This window comes from Grammomys surdaster, unplaced genomic scaffold (genome assembly GCF_004785775.1).
Source record: "Grammomys surdaster isolate TR1022 unplaced genomic scaffold, NIH_TR_1.0 125430, whole genome shotgun sequence".
Classification (NCBI taxonomy): Eukaryota; Metazoa; Chordata; class Mammalia; order Rodentia; family Muridae; genus Grammomys; species Grammomys surdaster.
The window spans coordinates 741,787-757,099 of NW_021620297.1; the positions used below are offsets into that span (position 1 = coordinate 741,787).

Sequence of the window (15,313 nt, forward strand, 5' to 3'; positions counted from 1 at the left end):
TCGCCGCAGACCCCCTCTCCACTGCAGAGCGCCCAGGTCCAGCCCCCGCCCCGGCCCCACCCCTGTCCCCCAGACCACGCCCCAGCGGCTACTTGGACCCATACACACACCCATGCGCTCTCCATCATATCCTCAGAGTGTGGGTCTTCGAAGCCCCAGATCATGTTGGAGAGCCACCTGGAACCAGGAACTGTTCTACTCTTTCGTGACCTCAGACAGGAATGGAGGTACACCCTATCAGGAACCCTAGACCATATACCTCTAATTCCAGAGGCACCCCCCCCCCATCATATCACAGCATCCCAGGGGATCCAGACACCAACCTACCTCCCAACCATCCTAAATCATACCCGAGGCTCTCATGGCCTACAGACCACACCCCGGAATCCAGGGAGGACTCAGACTATATGTCAGTGTCCATAAAGAGCCTACCATAGCTTGATTCACTGGGGAGCCCTGGGGAGCCACGCGATGTTTCATAGCCATCCAGAGTAAAAACTGATCGAACCCCAGCAGAGTCGTTCCTCCATCAAGGACTTTAAACCATTCCCTGCCCAGCAGAAGGAATTGTATGCCATGGCTACTGTCTAAGGGACTCCAAACATCTCTTCTGCCTATAGGAAACCCTTAAAACTCTCCTCAGTTCCCCAATTACACCTCAGGTCTTCCTCTAACACTCTTGGGGACCTTGGAACTTTCACTCTGTTCCTTTCAGAGCAGCCCTTGGTTGACCTCTGCCCCTATTTGCTGTAGCTTCTTTCTCACCCCCACTCCCAGCAATCAGTTCTGCTGCCTTCAGGTCCCTGAAACCTCTTCCTCACTCTCACTCCTGTGGAAACCTGAATACCTTGCTTACTCCTTGTCTGGATCCTCAGTATCCAACTCCTACCCCAGAGCTGACCTCCTGCCCTTTTCTAAGAGTCCAGTTGATGTCTCAGGCCGTGTTCCATCTCTTTCTGACATATACCTCCAAACTCAGCCAGACCTGCCCTCACGATATACATATATATTTCAGGATTTTTAATAGTCAAATGCAGAGATCTAGTTCAGTTCAGCCTCTTCACTGCCAAACCTGGGGATAGGGACTGTTTCAGCTTCCCTGCCTTCTCCTTGCCTGTGGTGACAGGGTGCAAAGGTACCTGCTGCAGCGAACCTGGAACTTCACATTATCCTTGTTCTTGATCATGACAGACTTGGCGTCCTTCTGCAGGGCTGTGAGCAGAACGTCTTTGATTACCTCAGTTTTCCAAGGCATGGTGCTGGGCGCTTGGCTCTGGTGTCCACACCTGCCCAAAAAAACTTCACAGTGACAAGAACCAAAAAAAGAGGGGGAGGGGGAACGCTCAATATCTGTCTTATTGTAGTCCCCAGATCTGTAGTGTCTCAAACACTTCCCATTTAGGGACCCCCCATATGGAGATCCTCATCCAAACCCCATAAATCCTTCCTAGCCATACCTCACCGACGCAGATGACAACGGTCCAATTCCAACCAAGATGAGCTCCAGGAGATGCTCCTAGTCTCCCCTCTCCAGACTCCACCCGCCCCATGCTCTCTAGACACATCTCCACCTCACCTTTTAGTTAGAGCAAGGGAGTACAGGGTTGAGGAGAAGGAAGGAAAGGAGGACTGGGGAGATCTCTCAGCCTGTGAAGAGCTTGCTGCACAGCACAGGGGGATGGTGGCGCGCCCCAGTAACCCAGGCTCTGTGGAGGCTGAGACAAGTGGATCCTTGGAGCTTTCTGGCTACCCCACGTAGCCTAATCTGCCAGCCGTAGGCCCCAGTGAGAGAGTCTATCTCATAAACCAGGTAGACCAGGGCTGGAGAAATGGCTTATCTGTTTAGAGTGCTGATTGCTACTGCAGAGTACCCGGGTTCAATTCCCAGCACCTATGTATTATCTGTAATTCCAGTCCTAGGGGATCCAGCACGATCTTCTGACCTCCACACGCACTAAATATTTGAGTAGTCCACAGACATACAGGCATGCCAAACATCCACACAGATAAAATAATTTTTAAAAAGAAAGAAAAGCCAAGTCATGGTGGCGCACGCCTTTAATCCCAGCACTCAGTAGGCAGAGGCAAGCAGATCTCTGAGTTTGAGGACAGCTTGGTCTATGGAGGGAGTTCCAGGACAGCCAAGGCTACACAGAGATACCCTGACTCAAAGGGAGTAGGGGGCTGGAGAGATGGTTCAGTGGTTAAGAGCACTGGCTGCCCTTCCAGAGGACCTTGGTTCAATTCCCAACACCCACATAGTGACTTACCTGACACCTTTGCCCAGCCATGTGTGCAGGTAAACCACTAAAGCACATAAAATAAAAATAAATTAAGAAAAAAAAACAAAAAATGGTATGCTGGGCAGTGGTGGTGCACGCCTTTAATCCCAGCACTTGGGAGGCAGAGACAGGTGGATTTCTGAGTTCGAGGCCAGCCTGGTCTACAGAGTGAGTTCCAGGACAGCCAGGGCTACACAGAGAGACCCTGTCTCAAAAAACAAAACAAAAAAAATTGTAAATAAATAAAAATAAGGTGAACCACTCCTAAGAGACAACAGCTGAAGTTGACCTCTCCCCTACACACACACACAAACACAGACACACATGGATGCACGCACACACATACACACACATACACTCACATGTGTGCACACATACCACACACGATGAAGTAGGAGAATAACAGCAGCAAACAAACAAGATAGATGTGGCAGTGGTTCTAGGACATTCAAGGAAGAAAGTGCTCCCCTGAGTATCCCCATTTTACAGATGAGAACCACTGAGGCAGAGAGGTCTAGTCACTTGCCCAGGGTCACGCAGGTAATGGCAGCATAGCATACAGTAGCATACAAACAAAGAGGGAGCATACCTAGCATACAAAAGAGAGGTGAAGTCATCCCTGGACTGGAGGTGTGGGAAGAGGGAAAGTGAGTAGGGACGCATAATGGAGAAGAGAAGACCCTCTGATGCAGGCAGGGGCTGTTGAAAGTACACAGTGCAGTTGCCTAATCGGAACCCTAATTCCTGCGACAGATCTTCCAACACAGACTCATGACCTAGCTTATACTTCCTCACCTAGGCCCTACCCCCCATTCTGGTCCCACCTGCTGCCTCTTAAGCCCTGCCCTAAAGCATAAATCTGGCTCTATATGGCAGGCTGGCCTCAAATTTGCTTGAGACTCACGATTCTTTTTGTTTGTTTGTTTGTTTGTTTTGTTTTGTTTTGTTTTGTTTTTCAAAACAGTGTTTCTCTTATAGCCCAGGCTGTCCTGGAACTCACTCTGTAGACCAGGCTGGCCTCGAACTCAGAGATCCGCCTGCCTCTGCCTCCCAAGTGCTGGGATTAAAGGCGTGCGCCACCACCGCCCGGCGAGACTCACAATTCTTATTCTTTTCTTTTTTTGATTTTTCCAGACCGGGTTTCTCAGTAGCTTTGGCTGTCTTGGAACTCACTCTATAGACCATACTGGCCTCCAGTTCACAGAGATCCGCCTGCCTGTGACTTCCAGGTGCTGACTACAGGGGAGCACCATCACTGCACCCACCACCACCACCTCCACCATCATGATCGTAGGTTCCACCCACAAGCCCAAGCCCCACCCACTACTACCTAAGCCACACCCTCTATATTTAAATGCCTTCCTGCCCAAAGAATACACACACACACACATACATACACACTCACATACACACACACTGACTCACGAATACAATTTAATAAAATCCATCAATATTTTAAAAAAATAGATTAAATAGCAGGGTGCTGGTTCTTTTTAGAAGACGTAACGAACTCATCAAACCACCACCCCCCCCCTTTGGTTAGTCTTTGCATTCCAAATTTGCTCTTGATTGGGCAAGACATGGTCCTTTCTGATTGGATTATTTACAGTTCTACCCTTAAAGACAGTTCAACTCTGAAGGATAGTGAGGAGGGATAGGGGAAAGAAATGGCTGTTGAGGCTCTTGCCTAAAAAAGCATGGTGTGGTCCCTGGGCATGGGGTAGTTTATGGCTTCCGCTTCTGTGCCTCAGTTCCTTTGTCTTCACATTGAGGTTAATCATGGCTACTTCTTCATTAATTAAAGAATTAAGCTAATGCCTGTATGGTGCCTACGAATACTTGGCTTATAGGAAGCACTCAGTGGGGGAGTTAGCTGTTCCGCATCTGAGGCTGTGACTGTGTGAACTTAGACAAGTTCCATTCCCTCTCTGATCTTGACAGGCCAGGGGTTCCTTGACCTCTTCATTAGATGCCTCCTCTTATCCCCAGACCTCTTTCCCACCTCCAGCCACTGAAGCTGTCATCAGAAGTAACGTGGGTGGGGCGGAGCCTCTAGCAGAGAGGAGACAAGCTTGATCCAAATGTCCCAGAACATGGAAGGCCAAGGGCATTTCTCCATAGCCCAGTACAGAGATATTCTATGCAGAAGTTCTTGACAAAGGGTTTGTCTTGACTGATGACAAGAGAACACGGATTGAAAGGGGGTGAAGGAGTAAAGAATCTAAGGGCTCAGAGGGAGAGGCAGGGTTAGAATTCCCTTTTAGGCTCATCGAAAAGCGCCAGGGTTGGGGGAGGGAGAGCCCAGGCACAAGGTCACTGTGTCATCGTTACCATGGTAACGGCCACCTCTCACCGGGGGAACCTGGAAAGAGGTGGAGAGAGGGAGTTCCTGGGGCCTTGGGTGTGAGTATTGAGGAACCATGGGAGACGCTGGGAGAAGCAGAGAAAGTATGATTCATCTCTGTGAAGTCGCCCATCTCAGAGCCCTGTATACCTTGGGTGCTCAATACATGTCCTTCAAAGAGAGACAGAGGTCTGAGAAAATTCAATGCCCTGATGTGCCAGGAAAAGAAAATAAAAGAAAAAGAAAAATTAAACGAAAAAAAAAAGAAAGAAAAAGGCGAGAGAATAGGGAATGTCCTTTCCCTGACTCTTCAAGCCTGCTGGGGCTCACTGAGGGTTCTGAATTCTCTCCTCTTCCCACAGTCCTGGGCCTTCAAGTTTAGCAAACCCTCAAACTACCCATCCCTCAGCATCCTCCTGAGGGCCTGAAGCAATTACATTTTGATCCTCTGACATTTTTTGGCCTTTAAATTCTTGAGAAAAGTACCATTTGGCGCCAAAGACGCCTTCTAGTCCCAGAGCAGGAAACAGGTGGAGAAAAAGGGTGCCCCGCGTCCTCCTCTCAAGGGTTTTTATCCCCTTAGGAGTGACCCTTCACAGATTCAAACATTCCTTCAAATTCCCTAAGGGGACCCAGACCACCTTCCAGCTCAGGAAACCCCATAGTTCCCTCCTTTGGTGTCTGTTCTCCTGGGACCAGCTTGGTTTTGCTAGAAACGTCCGCCCCCTCCCGGCCACAGGTTGGAACTGTAGGGACTGTCTGTCAGCCAGCACCGACGAAGAGGTGCAGATTCCGCAGATACCGCGTCAGAACCGAGTTAAGCATCGCTAAGTTCCTGAAATTTTAACCTTTATTTAGCTCTTGGCTGTTCATATCCTATCAGTCTGAGTCTTCAGAAGTAAGGATTCCAAATCCTCGGCTCAAAGGTCAACGAAAGAAAGCTAACTTTTCCTTAAGCCAGGTCTCGGTGAGGTCGTCTGTGGTGCGGATTTCAAACACCTGAATAAAGGGCAATCGGCATTAAGATCCAATGAGGACCCCGTAACCCCCTAGGACTCGGAAGTCCCGATTCCAGCCATCCTTTTTCAAACCCAGAAGTCCGTGCCCTAGCCTCCTACTAGAAACCTAGAAGTCACCCTCCTACTTTGTTTGTTTTTCAAGAAGCTCTCCTGCTACGAATCCAGAAATCCCAGCCTCCACGTCCCTCCTTTCTCAGACCCTGGAGTCCAGGCTCAACCCTCCTCTCTCAGTCCTGAGGATCCAGGCCCAGCCTTTCTCTCTGGGGTCTAGAATTTAGCCCCAGTCCCCCAACCCCAGGGGTCCAGCCCCTGGGTCCCTCCCTCAGACCCTCGGGTTGCCCAGCCCCTCCAGAGCTGGGGCTCCTCCGGACCTTTGTAAGCTCCGCGGTCTGCACCAGCCTGTTTTTACTTCCCGCGTACATCATCTGCTGTTCAGGCTTGCAGCCTGTGTGAGGAAGAGAGAAGGATGTGGTCGGGAGCACAGCATAACTGGTAAAGCTCTAGTAATGGCCAGTAGGCACGGAAGTTCAAGGAGCCTTGGAGGAGCACCTTGAAAGTCATCCGTCCTCAAGAGTTTCTACCTTTGTTAAGTAGCTTTGTTAAGTTATAGTAAGAGTCTCCCGGAGAAGATTCAGACGCCTGTTGGGGATTTCCAGGTAATATGAACAGGATTTTGTGAGCTCTTGATAATCTAAATGCTTGCCCTCGCTTCACAGATCCCACGGACAACGCACAGCCACACACACCACATACACACACACACACACACACACGCACACGCACACGCGCACGCGCACACACAGTCACGTGATTATACTTGTTTTTCTTTTCCCTAGACAGAGTCTCTCTACATAGCCCAGGTTGATCTTGAACTCACTGTGTAGACAAGACTGGCCTTGATTTCACAACGATTTGCTTGCCCCTGCCTCCTGAGTGCTGGGATTAACAGTTTGAGCTGTCAAGCCTGCCTGCCCCACTTGTCCAGATAAAATTCTCACTTTGTAGTTTAATCCAGCCTGGCATTCACAGTTCTTAGGCCTCAGCTTCCCAAGTGCTGAGATCACGGAACATGACCAGGCCTGGCTATGGTGTCCTTATGGGGGGGAGGGGTGTGTGTGTGCTGTGTGTGTGCTGTGTGTGTGCTGTGTGTGTGCATGTGTGCGTGTAGGGGAAACTGTTGTTTGAGACAGAGCCTCTATGTAGCTCTGGCTATCCTAGGACTTGCTATTCACACCAGGCTGGTCTCAAACTCACAGAGATCTGCCTGCCTCTGCCTCCTGTGTGCTGGTTTAGAAGACGTGCCCCACCATACCTGGTTACTATTGCACCCTCGTATTGATTTGTGTTTTGTTTAAGTGGGGATAAATCTCCAGGCTTGCAGCATACCGGGCCAGTACTCTCCCAGTGCTCTCCCAGCTTCCGTATCTATACTTAAGAGGTTCCTGTACCCACTTACAAACACTTCCATACACACACACTCAAACACACACACACACACTCATACACACTCACGCACACTCAACACACTCTATACTCACACTCACAAACATACCCTCTCACTCTCGCACAGGATCATTCACAAGCACACACATTCATACACTCATACACACTCACAGACTCACATACAAACACACATTCTGGTGCACACGCTCTCTCACACACACACTGCTCCTCAGAGTCTAAGACACTGTGCTCACCCACGGGGCTGGAGAAGATGAAGCACAGAGGGTAGGACACCCTTCCATCGTCGTGCACATACTTGTAGCTGTAGACCACAAACCTATGGAAGAGAGAATTCACACTCAAGATCTGAGAAGCTGCGCAATCGATGCTCTCTGAGTTCACACCATTGAATCTGGGGCTAGGCCCTCTGACTTCCCTATCCCAATAACGGGACCTGAGGGCTGGCTCAGCAGTTGCATTCTGGGAACTGGTGCCTGACCCAGGAGCTGGAACTGCATGTGAGCCAACGTGCTAATAAGTGCCATAGTCGGATCCATTTGGATTTCACAGAAAAGGCAAACTGTGAGATAAAACTCTAAACAAAATCAGCATTGAATCCCCACCTCTGAGGACGAGGCCCGCTTCTGGGCCCTGGTTCTTTGTAGTTGTCAAAGGTTCCTGAGCTGGGTGGGGAATGAGGTCCAAAACCCAAGAAACCCCAAAAGAAATGAATCAAGATGAAAGATGTGGACAGACCAGTTTGTATCAGGCAGAGTGGCCCAGGCCTCTGATACCAGTACTCGGAAGGCTAGAACAGGAAGATGGAAGTCAGAGGGCAGGGAGCTGTAATCCCAGTGCTTGGGAGGAAGAGATAAAACAATCAGGAATCCAGAGCTGTCCTTGGCTGTATACTGAGTTCAGAGCCAACCTGGTACACAAGAGACTGCGTTTCAAAGAAACAAGAGGGGCTAGAGAGATGGCTCTGTAGGGCTGCAGATCAGTTTCCCAGGATCTAGTGTCAGGGGGGCTTACATATATACACGCACATACTTGGACACAGACACATAAGCGTGAATAATCAGTTAAATCCTCTTTATAAAGAGGGGGTGATGGAAGAGATGCTGCGGCACTTAAGAACAACTGTTGCTCTTACAGAGGACTGGGTTCGGTCCTCTGCTCTCACCGAGTTACTCACAACACTCTGCAACTACAGTTCTCGGGGCTCCACAGCCCCCTTCCGGCCTCTAAGGACATGCAGTGCGTAGACATGCGAAAACATGCACACACATAAATTTAAAAGAAAAATCTTTTTTGAGATAGGGCTCACTATCTAATCCCGGCTGCCCTGGAACTGTCTTTGTAAGACCAGGCTGGCCTCCAACTCACAGAGATCCACCTGCCTCGGCCTTCCGAGTGCTGGGATTAAAGGTGTGTGCTACTGCCATCTGTCCTTAATTTTTGTAATGCCCTCCTGATTTGTTTACCCCTTAAAAACTTATTAGTAGTTTCTATGCCCCCCCCCCAAAAAAAACTTATTAGTATAAGGGCTGGAAAGATGGCTCAGTGTTTAGAAGCACTTTCCGCTCTTGCAGAAGACCTAGGTTCCATTCCCAAGACCCACACGGTAGCTTAATGCTCTAGTTACAGGGGATCCTGTGATGCCTTCTGACCACTGCAGGCACCAGGCATGTATGTGGTACCCAGTCATAACTGCAGGCAAAATACTCATGTACATAAAACAAAGAAATAGATCTTTAACCTTCTCCTGAAATTCTCTGCAATAAAATAATAATATATCAATAAAAGTTTCTAGACTATGACTTCTTGGCTTCAAACTCAGAGATCCAGAACTGGCACCCAACAGCCCCCCAGTTTTTAGGTCTATCATCCCGTACCCATAATCCCCACTCTACCCCTTCCCCCCACCCCCATATACCTGGGCTGTCTCTCTGGCAACTCCAACTTAAGTTCCTCTGGGGAAACATTCTGAGGCAGAGAGAGAGAGAGAAAGAGAGAGAGAGAGAGAGAGAGAGAGAGAGAGAGAGAGGAAGAGGGAGAGAAAAACAAATGACTGTCATTCAGTTCATTAAATGATCACTTAAAATATGCAGAGACATTGTGCTAAGAAGCGCATGTGGATTTATTGAGGTTTCTCAGAACCCTACAGGAAGGTCTTATTATGCCCACTTGACAGCTACAGAAACTGAGGCCCAGCAGTGTCAAGGGACTTGCCCCACATTGCACAAGACACAGTAAATGCCAGAGTTCCGATTTGAATCTGCGTTCCCATGGTAACCACTCTAGTATACTTCCTTTTAGGGGGCCTAAGGGAACCTAGCTCTTCCTGGTCAATACCCTTCCCTGCCAAACGGCCTTAACTCCAGAAGGAAGGAAGGAAGGCTGTTGCAGAGGGCCAGGCCACAGTGGGAGGTATCCAGTTATATAGGGTTGCTAATGGCTCTGGGACCTTATCTAAAATGAAAACCTTTTTTTAAAAAAAAAAAAGCTCTAGGGCCTAGCTCTACAGTCTACAGGCAAGAGCTCTGTACAGCTATGCTGGCAACCTTTTCTTTTTATTTATTTAACTCCTGTGCTGGCTACTTTGTGTCAACTTGACACAAGCTATAGTCATCTGAGGTGGGGGAACCTCGATTGATAAATTGTCTCCATTAGATCAGATGTAGCCAAAGCCTATAAGGCGCTTTCTTTAGTGAGATCGGAACACTCCGCCTCAGGCATACCACTCCGGGACTGGTGGGCCTGGGTACTGTGAGAACGCAGGTTGGCCACGCCATGAGAAACCAGGGAGCATTCTTGCATGGTCTCTGCATCAGCTCCTGCCTCCAGGTGCTAGCCAGGTTTGAGTACCTGCCCTGACTTCCCCAGTGGACTGTGATTCAGGCTATGTAAACCAAAAAAAAAAAAAAAAAAAAAAAAAAAACAAAACCCTTTTCTTCCCAGCTTGCTTTTGGTCATGGTGTTTCATCACAGCAATAGTGACCCTAAACTAAAACATCTGGCTTTTTTGCAGAGGTCAGGCCTGGAACTCACTATGTAGGCCAGGCTGGCCTCAAACACACAAGAGAGATCTGCCTGCTTCTGCCTCTTGAGTTTGGACATTAAAAGACAGTGCCACCACACCCAGCCTTTATTTGGCTTTTTGATACAGGATCGCTTGTAATCCAGACTAGCCTCCAACTAACACTGTAGCCAAGAATGACCTTGAATCCCTGTCGGTCCCTCTCTCTCCACCCCTAGAGCGCCAGCATAACAAGCATGTGTCACTGTGCCCTGTTTATGAGGTACCTGATCCAACCCCGGGAGCACTCTGCCAACTTTGTCCCCAGACCTCTCCCTGTATTTAGGGGTCCAGCGTCCCAGCCCCTCACCTGGAATTCGTCCTCCAGTACCACCATCTGCCGGTCTTTGTCCACTTTCACTGGGGAGAGATAGAACACAGGTTATAGATCCCTCCGAATCCCAGGGGACACCAGCCCAGCCTTCCCTGCCTTGTCATCTCCCCACCCCCGGTGCCACCCTTCAAAGGGCAGAGGTCACTGACTTATGATGGCAGCGTTGTTGGTCTCTTTACGGAAACGGAATTTCCTCAGTGTTTCTTTTAGCTCCGGGTCCACTTCACACACCACCAGAGAGTCAGACTGCCAACAGGACAGGGAGGAGCTGAGCTGCCTGGGCAGCTAACATGGTCCCTTTCCTGACTTAGTGCCTTCATAAATCAATGAAGACGCTGAAGCTAGCCCATGTGAGAGGCCTTTGGCAAACATCTGGGTGGGAGAGCAGTTACCAAGACACACAGTTCGGCTCTGAGGTGTACACAGAGGTCAGGTTCCACCTTCCTGGAGGGTACTCTTGGATTACTCCAGAAGACCCAAGGATCTGCTTGCCTGGGGCCAAACCACCACCTCTGTGACCCAGCTTTGCCTCAGCTGGGTCCCTTCCCTCCCTGTGACCTTCATCCCCCAGCTGATCTCCAACCAGGTACCCTCTGCTCCAGGTCACCCTAAATCTCAGCCCCCTCACCCTTCCTTGTCCCTCTGACCATGTTTTTTCTGTCCTCGGGCCTCTTCTCAGTTCCTCTGTCTTCTAGGGGTGGGGGCCCGGGCTGAGAGGGACGGGCTATGAAAGGGGGAAGCTTTCATCTAATACCACATCCTGTTTATGCCTGGCCTAGGACAACTGTCACAAAGGGCTCCTCCCCTTCCCTCCTTCCCTGCATCTGTCAGAACCTGTGAGGCTTTTCAGTCACTAAGATGGGGGTTCAAATACTGCCTCACTGTGGCCCTAGTAAAATTCACATCTCTGGTCTGGGATTGCTGTGAAGAGGAAATAGTTTTGACTATCTCCCAGACTGATAGAGATGCCTAATGAAGAGTAAACAAGCCCAATGTTGGGGAACACACATTTACTTTTTATTTTCTTGGTTTTTTTTTTTTTTTTAAGACAGGGTTTCTCTGTGTCAGTCCTCTCTTGTAGACCAGGCTGGCCTTGAACTCAAAGATCAGCTTGTCTCTGCCTCCCAAGTGCTGGGATTGAAGTTTGCCACCACCCACTGCTAAAGTCAACTATTTTATCAACCCCATTCTCCCAGGTCCCACTGCCTCTAGAGCAGTGGCAGGCTACACACAGAAACCCTGTCTCAAAAAGTAATAAACGCTACCATGGAAATGGTGGCCCATTGTTGTAGTGATGTTTCTGTTCACTGTGTGAAGCTGTGTCTCTGGCCTTCCTTGCCTGCCTAAGGCGCCTTCTGATAGGTTAAAATAAAAAATGTATGTCCTATAATAGGTTAAAATAAAAAGGCTCTGACCTATAGCAAAAGGCAGAATAGCAAGGTGGGACTTCAAGACAGAGGAACTCTGGGAAAGAATGAGGTGTGGAAGTGGGCTGTATGAAACTGATGAGTGGTAACCAGCCACATGGCAGAACTTAGATTAGTGTAAACGGAATAACTGAGCTACAAGTTACTTGGGAGCAAGCCTAACTTAAGGCCAAAAGCTATTAAATAAATATAAAAGTCTCTGTGTTATTTGGGAGCAAGGGTAGGCATAGAAAAGGCCCAAACAGTTACAGCATTTACATATGGATACATACACAAACATACATACTCACACACATATATACACACACACATATATACACATATATAATGTTTATATGTACACCTATACACTATTATGTATGTGTATATATTATTATCCTATATTATATGATTATAAATATTTAATTAAATCTACAATTTAAATATAATTATATTAACTATATACCATAACATAATAGTACATTACACACATATACACACATAATCTTCCAGCACTCAGGATTGTCACAAGTCTGAGGACAACTTAGTTGAGAACAGTGAACTCTAGGATAGCCAGAGTTACACAGAGACACTGCATACCAAAAGACCAAAATCAGGCCGGTAAGAGGGCTCAGAAGGTAAAGGCACTCGCTACCAAGTCTGAAAATTTGAACTCATTCCTTGGGCCCATATGAGGAAGGAGTGAACTGATTCCCACAAATTGTCCTCTGACCTCCACAAGTGGGATGTGGCGTGCCCATGCACACACAAACATAAACACATAAACTATAATCTAATACAAAGGAAAGAGTAGATGCTAGCTGGGCACAATGATGTGAGCCTGTCATTCCCTCTGGGGAGGCAGAAGCAGGAGGATGGAGAACTGCAGGCCATCCTGAGCTACACAGTTCAGATTTTTGTCAAAAACAAAAAAAAACAGAGGTAGTCCTTTAATTTTAGAATTTGGCAGGTAAAGAAAGACAGGCAATCAAGAGCGACAACCTTGGCTTCGTAGCAAAATTGAGGCCAACTTGGACGACAGTGAAGCCAGCCTGGGTATACACAAGATCCTGTCTCAAAACAAGCAACAACATCAAAAACAGGAGGTTCCAGAGATGGCTCACCATCTAAGACCAGTTAAGAGCACTGGTAGCTGAGAAGTGGCCGAGTACACCTTTCGTCCCAGCACCCTGGAGGCAGAGACAGGCAGATCTTTGAGTCTGAGGTCAACCTGGTCTATACAGTGAGTTTCAGGATAGCCATGGCTACACAGAAAAACCCTTCAAAAAGAAAAAAAAGAAAAAAAACACAAACTCTAGAAACTCTGATAAAACAAACAAACAGGCATCGAGGGGCTGCACTTAGCGAGGTGAGAATGTGTGTTAGCATGCACTGAGGGGGTTGCACGTAGCACAGTGAGAACGTGTGTTAGCACGCACAGTGCCTGGCCTTTTGATCTCATGAGTGTCCCACAAGGACGCACATGTGTTCATGTTGTTCTCCTTCCCTTGAAACAATCCCTGAATAACGTGACCTACTTACGTGTATAAATTAAAAAAAAATCAATTCATAAACCCAACTGTCCTATAAAGAAGGAATAGAAGCAAAAAAACTCATGAGAAAACCGTACGTATTTTAGTGAAGAAATATAGGCAAGCAAAGGAAGATATTTGTAAGTCCTTGCTGCACTCGGTGTTCTGTGCTGGCTCCCCTTGTCCCACTGGCCAGACCACCTCTGCAGCTTCTCTCTCTCTCTGTCCCTGTTCCCTAATGGATCTTCCCCTGAGCCTCTATGCAATGTTAGTTCTTCTATTTTAAAAACATAGAACCCCCTCTCCAGCTTGTATGGTGGTACATATCTCTAATCCCAGCACTCAGGAGTCTGACACAGGAGTCTTGGCCAGCTACAAATGTCTAACAAGACCTTGTCTCCAAAGACCAAAAATAAAAGGGGAGAGGGCTGGAGAGATGGCTCAGCAGTTAAGAGCACTGGCTGCTCTTCCAGAGGACCTGAGTTCAATCCCCAGCAACCACATGGTGGCTCACAGCCATCTGTGATGGGATCCAATGCTCTCTTCTGGTGTGTCTGAAGACAGTGACAGTGTACTCATATAAATAAAATAAATAAATCTCCAAGCAAGAAGGAAAGAAAGAAAGAAAGAGAAAAGAGGGAGAGATCAACAGTTAAAAACATTAACTGCGGGCTGGAGAGATGGCTCAGTGGTTAAAAGCAATGGCTGCTCTTCCAGAGGTCCTGAGTTCAATTCCCAGCAACCACATGGTGGCTCACAGCCATCTGTAATGGGATCTGGTGCCCTCTTCTGGTGTGTCTGTAGACAGCTACAGTGTACTCACATACATAAAATAAATCTTAAAAAAAAAAAAAAAAAAAAAACATTAACTGCTCTTCCAGAAAAGTTGCATTCCTTACCCAGAACACACACTATATCTAAGAATTGTAACTACAGTTCCATAAGATCCGATACCCTCTTCTGGCTTCCGTGGGCACCAGGCACAAATATGACGCACTGAAAAACATGCAGGCAAAACACCCATACACATCCAATAAAAACTAACCTATGTCAAAGATTAAATGCAATGTGGCTAGCCCTGTAGCTCAGTTGGTAGTCTGTCTAGTATGCACGACCTGGTTCAATCCCCTGTGCCATATAACTGTATATAGTAGCACACTAGCACTCAAGAGGTGCAGCCCCTCGGGTCTACAGTTCAAGGTCATTCTTAGTTATCTAGAGAGTTAAAAGGCTAATGTGGGCTACAAGACCCGTCTCAAAAATAAACAGCTGGGTTTGGTGGTGCATACTTTTAATCCAGACATCCAGGATGCAAAGGCAGATGGACCTCTGTGAATTTGAGGCCAGCCTGATTTATATAGCTGAGGTCCAGGACAGCCAGAGTTATACAGTGAGACCCTGTCTCAAAACGAACAGGACCATGGAGTTTGCTCAGCAGATTCAGGTGTTTGGTGGCAAGCCTGATTACCTGATATTGAACCCACATAATAAGACAGAACTGATTCCTGCTAGTTATTCTGATTTCCACTTGTATGTCATGGCAACCACATCTGTTATCTCCTTCCAAACTTTCTCAAAACAATCTATAGTGGTTTTTTTTTGTTGTTGTTGTTTTGTTGTTTTTCGAGACAGGGTTTCTCTGGAAACCCTGGCTGTCCTGGAACTCACTCTGTAGACCAGGCTGGCCTCAAACTCAGAAATCTGCCTGCCTCTGCCTCCCAAGTGCTGGGATTAAAGGCGTGTGCCACCACCGCCCGGCCCCCAATTTTTTCTTAAACTCCATGCTACAATGCTAGCTAAAAAAAGGGAGGAGAAGAAGAAGAAGAAGAAGAAGAAGAAGAAGAAGAAGAAGAAGAAGAAGAAGAAGAAGAAGA

General features: G+C 47.8%; 2 protein-coding genes across 4 annotated transcripts in view; both read right to left on the reverse strand.

The window, feature by feature from the left end:
* Window positions 1–1,962, reverse strand: part of Lrfn1 (leucine rich repeat and fibronectin type III domain containing 1) — an 18,132-nt gene extending 16,170 nt beyond the window's left edge. The window contains exon 1 of one of the 2 annotated variants that reach the window (XM_028786201.1): window positions 1,140–1,962. The gene's annotated coding sequence lies outside the window, so the exon portion shown is untranslated. Of the gene's footprint in view, window positions 1–110; window positions 229–1,139 lie in introns of those variants that run through there. The other variant, XM_028786202.1, reaches the window with a different exon arrangement.
* A 3,492-nt stretch (window positions 1,963–5,454) lies between these two features.
* Window positions 5,455–11,252, reverse strand: Gmfg (glia maturation factor gamma). Of its 2 annotated transcripts, none has more exons than XM_028786241.1 (7): window positions 11,149–11,252; window positions 10,651–10,747; window positions 10,478–10,527; window positions 9,025–9,074; window positions 7,343–7,425; window positions 6,017–6,090; window positions 5,455–5,625 (listed from the first exon to the last, which is right to left on the reverse strand). In XM_028786241.1, exons 1-7 carry the CDS (start codon window positions 11,149–11,151, stop codon window positions 5,554–5,556), a joined length of 429 nt encoding a protein of 142 aa, XP_028642074.1. In that variant the 5' UTR covers window positions 11,152–11,252; the 3' UTR covers window positions 5,455–5,553. The 2 variants fall into 2 exon arrangements, with proteins under 2 accessions (XP_028642074.1, XP_028642076.1); XM_028786243.1 differs by having other exon boundaries at window positions 11,130–11,216.
* Between the last annotated feature and the right edge of the window lie 4,061 nt (window positions 11,253–15,313).

Bases quoted from the DNA above. Each gene is read 5' to 3' on its own strand.
- Gmfg (XM_028786241.1), bottom strand. The intron at 7,426-9,024 runs GTATATGGGGGT...TCTCTTCCATAG, and splicing joins TTGCCAGAGAGACAGCCCAG to GTTTGTGGTCTACAGCTACA. The intron at 6,091-7,342 runs GTGAGCACAGTG...TTCCTCACACAG, and splicing joins CATCTTCTCCAGCCCCGTGG to GCTGCAAGCCTGAACAGCAG.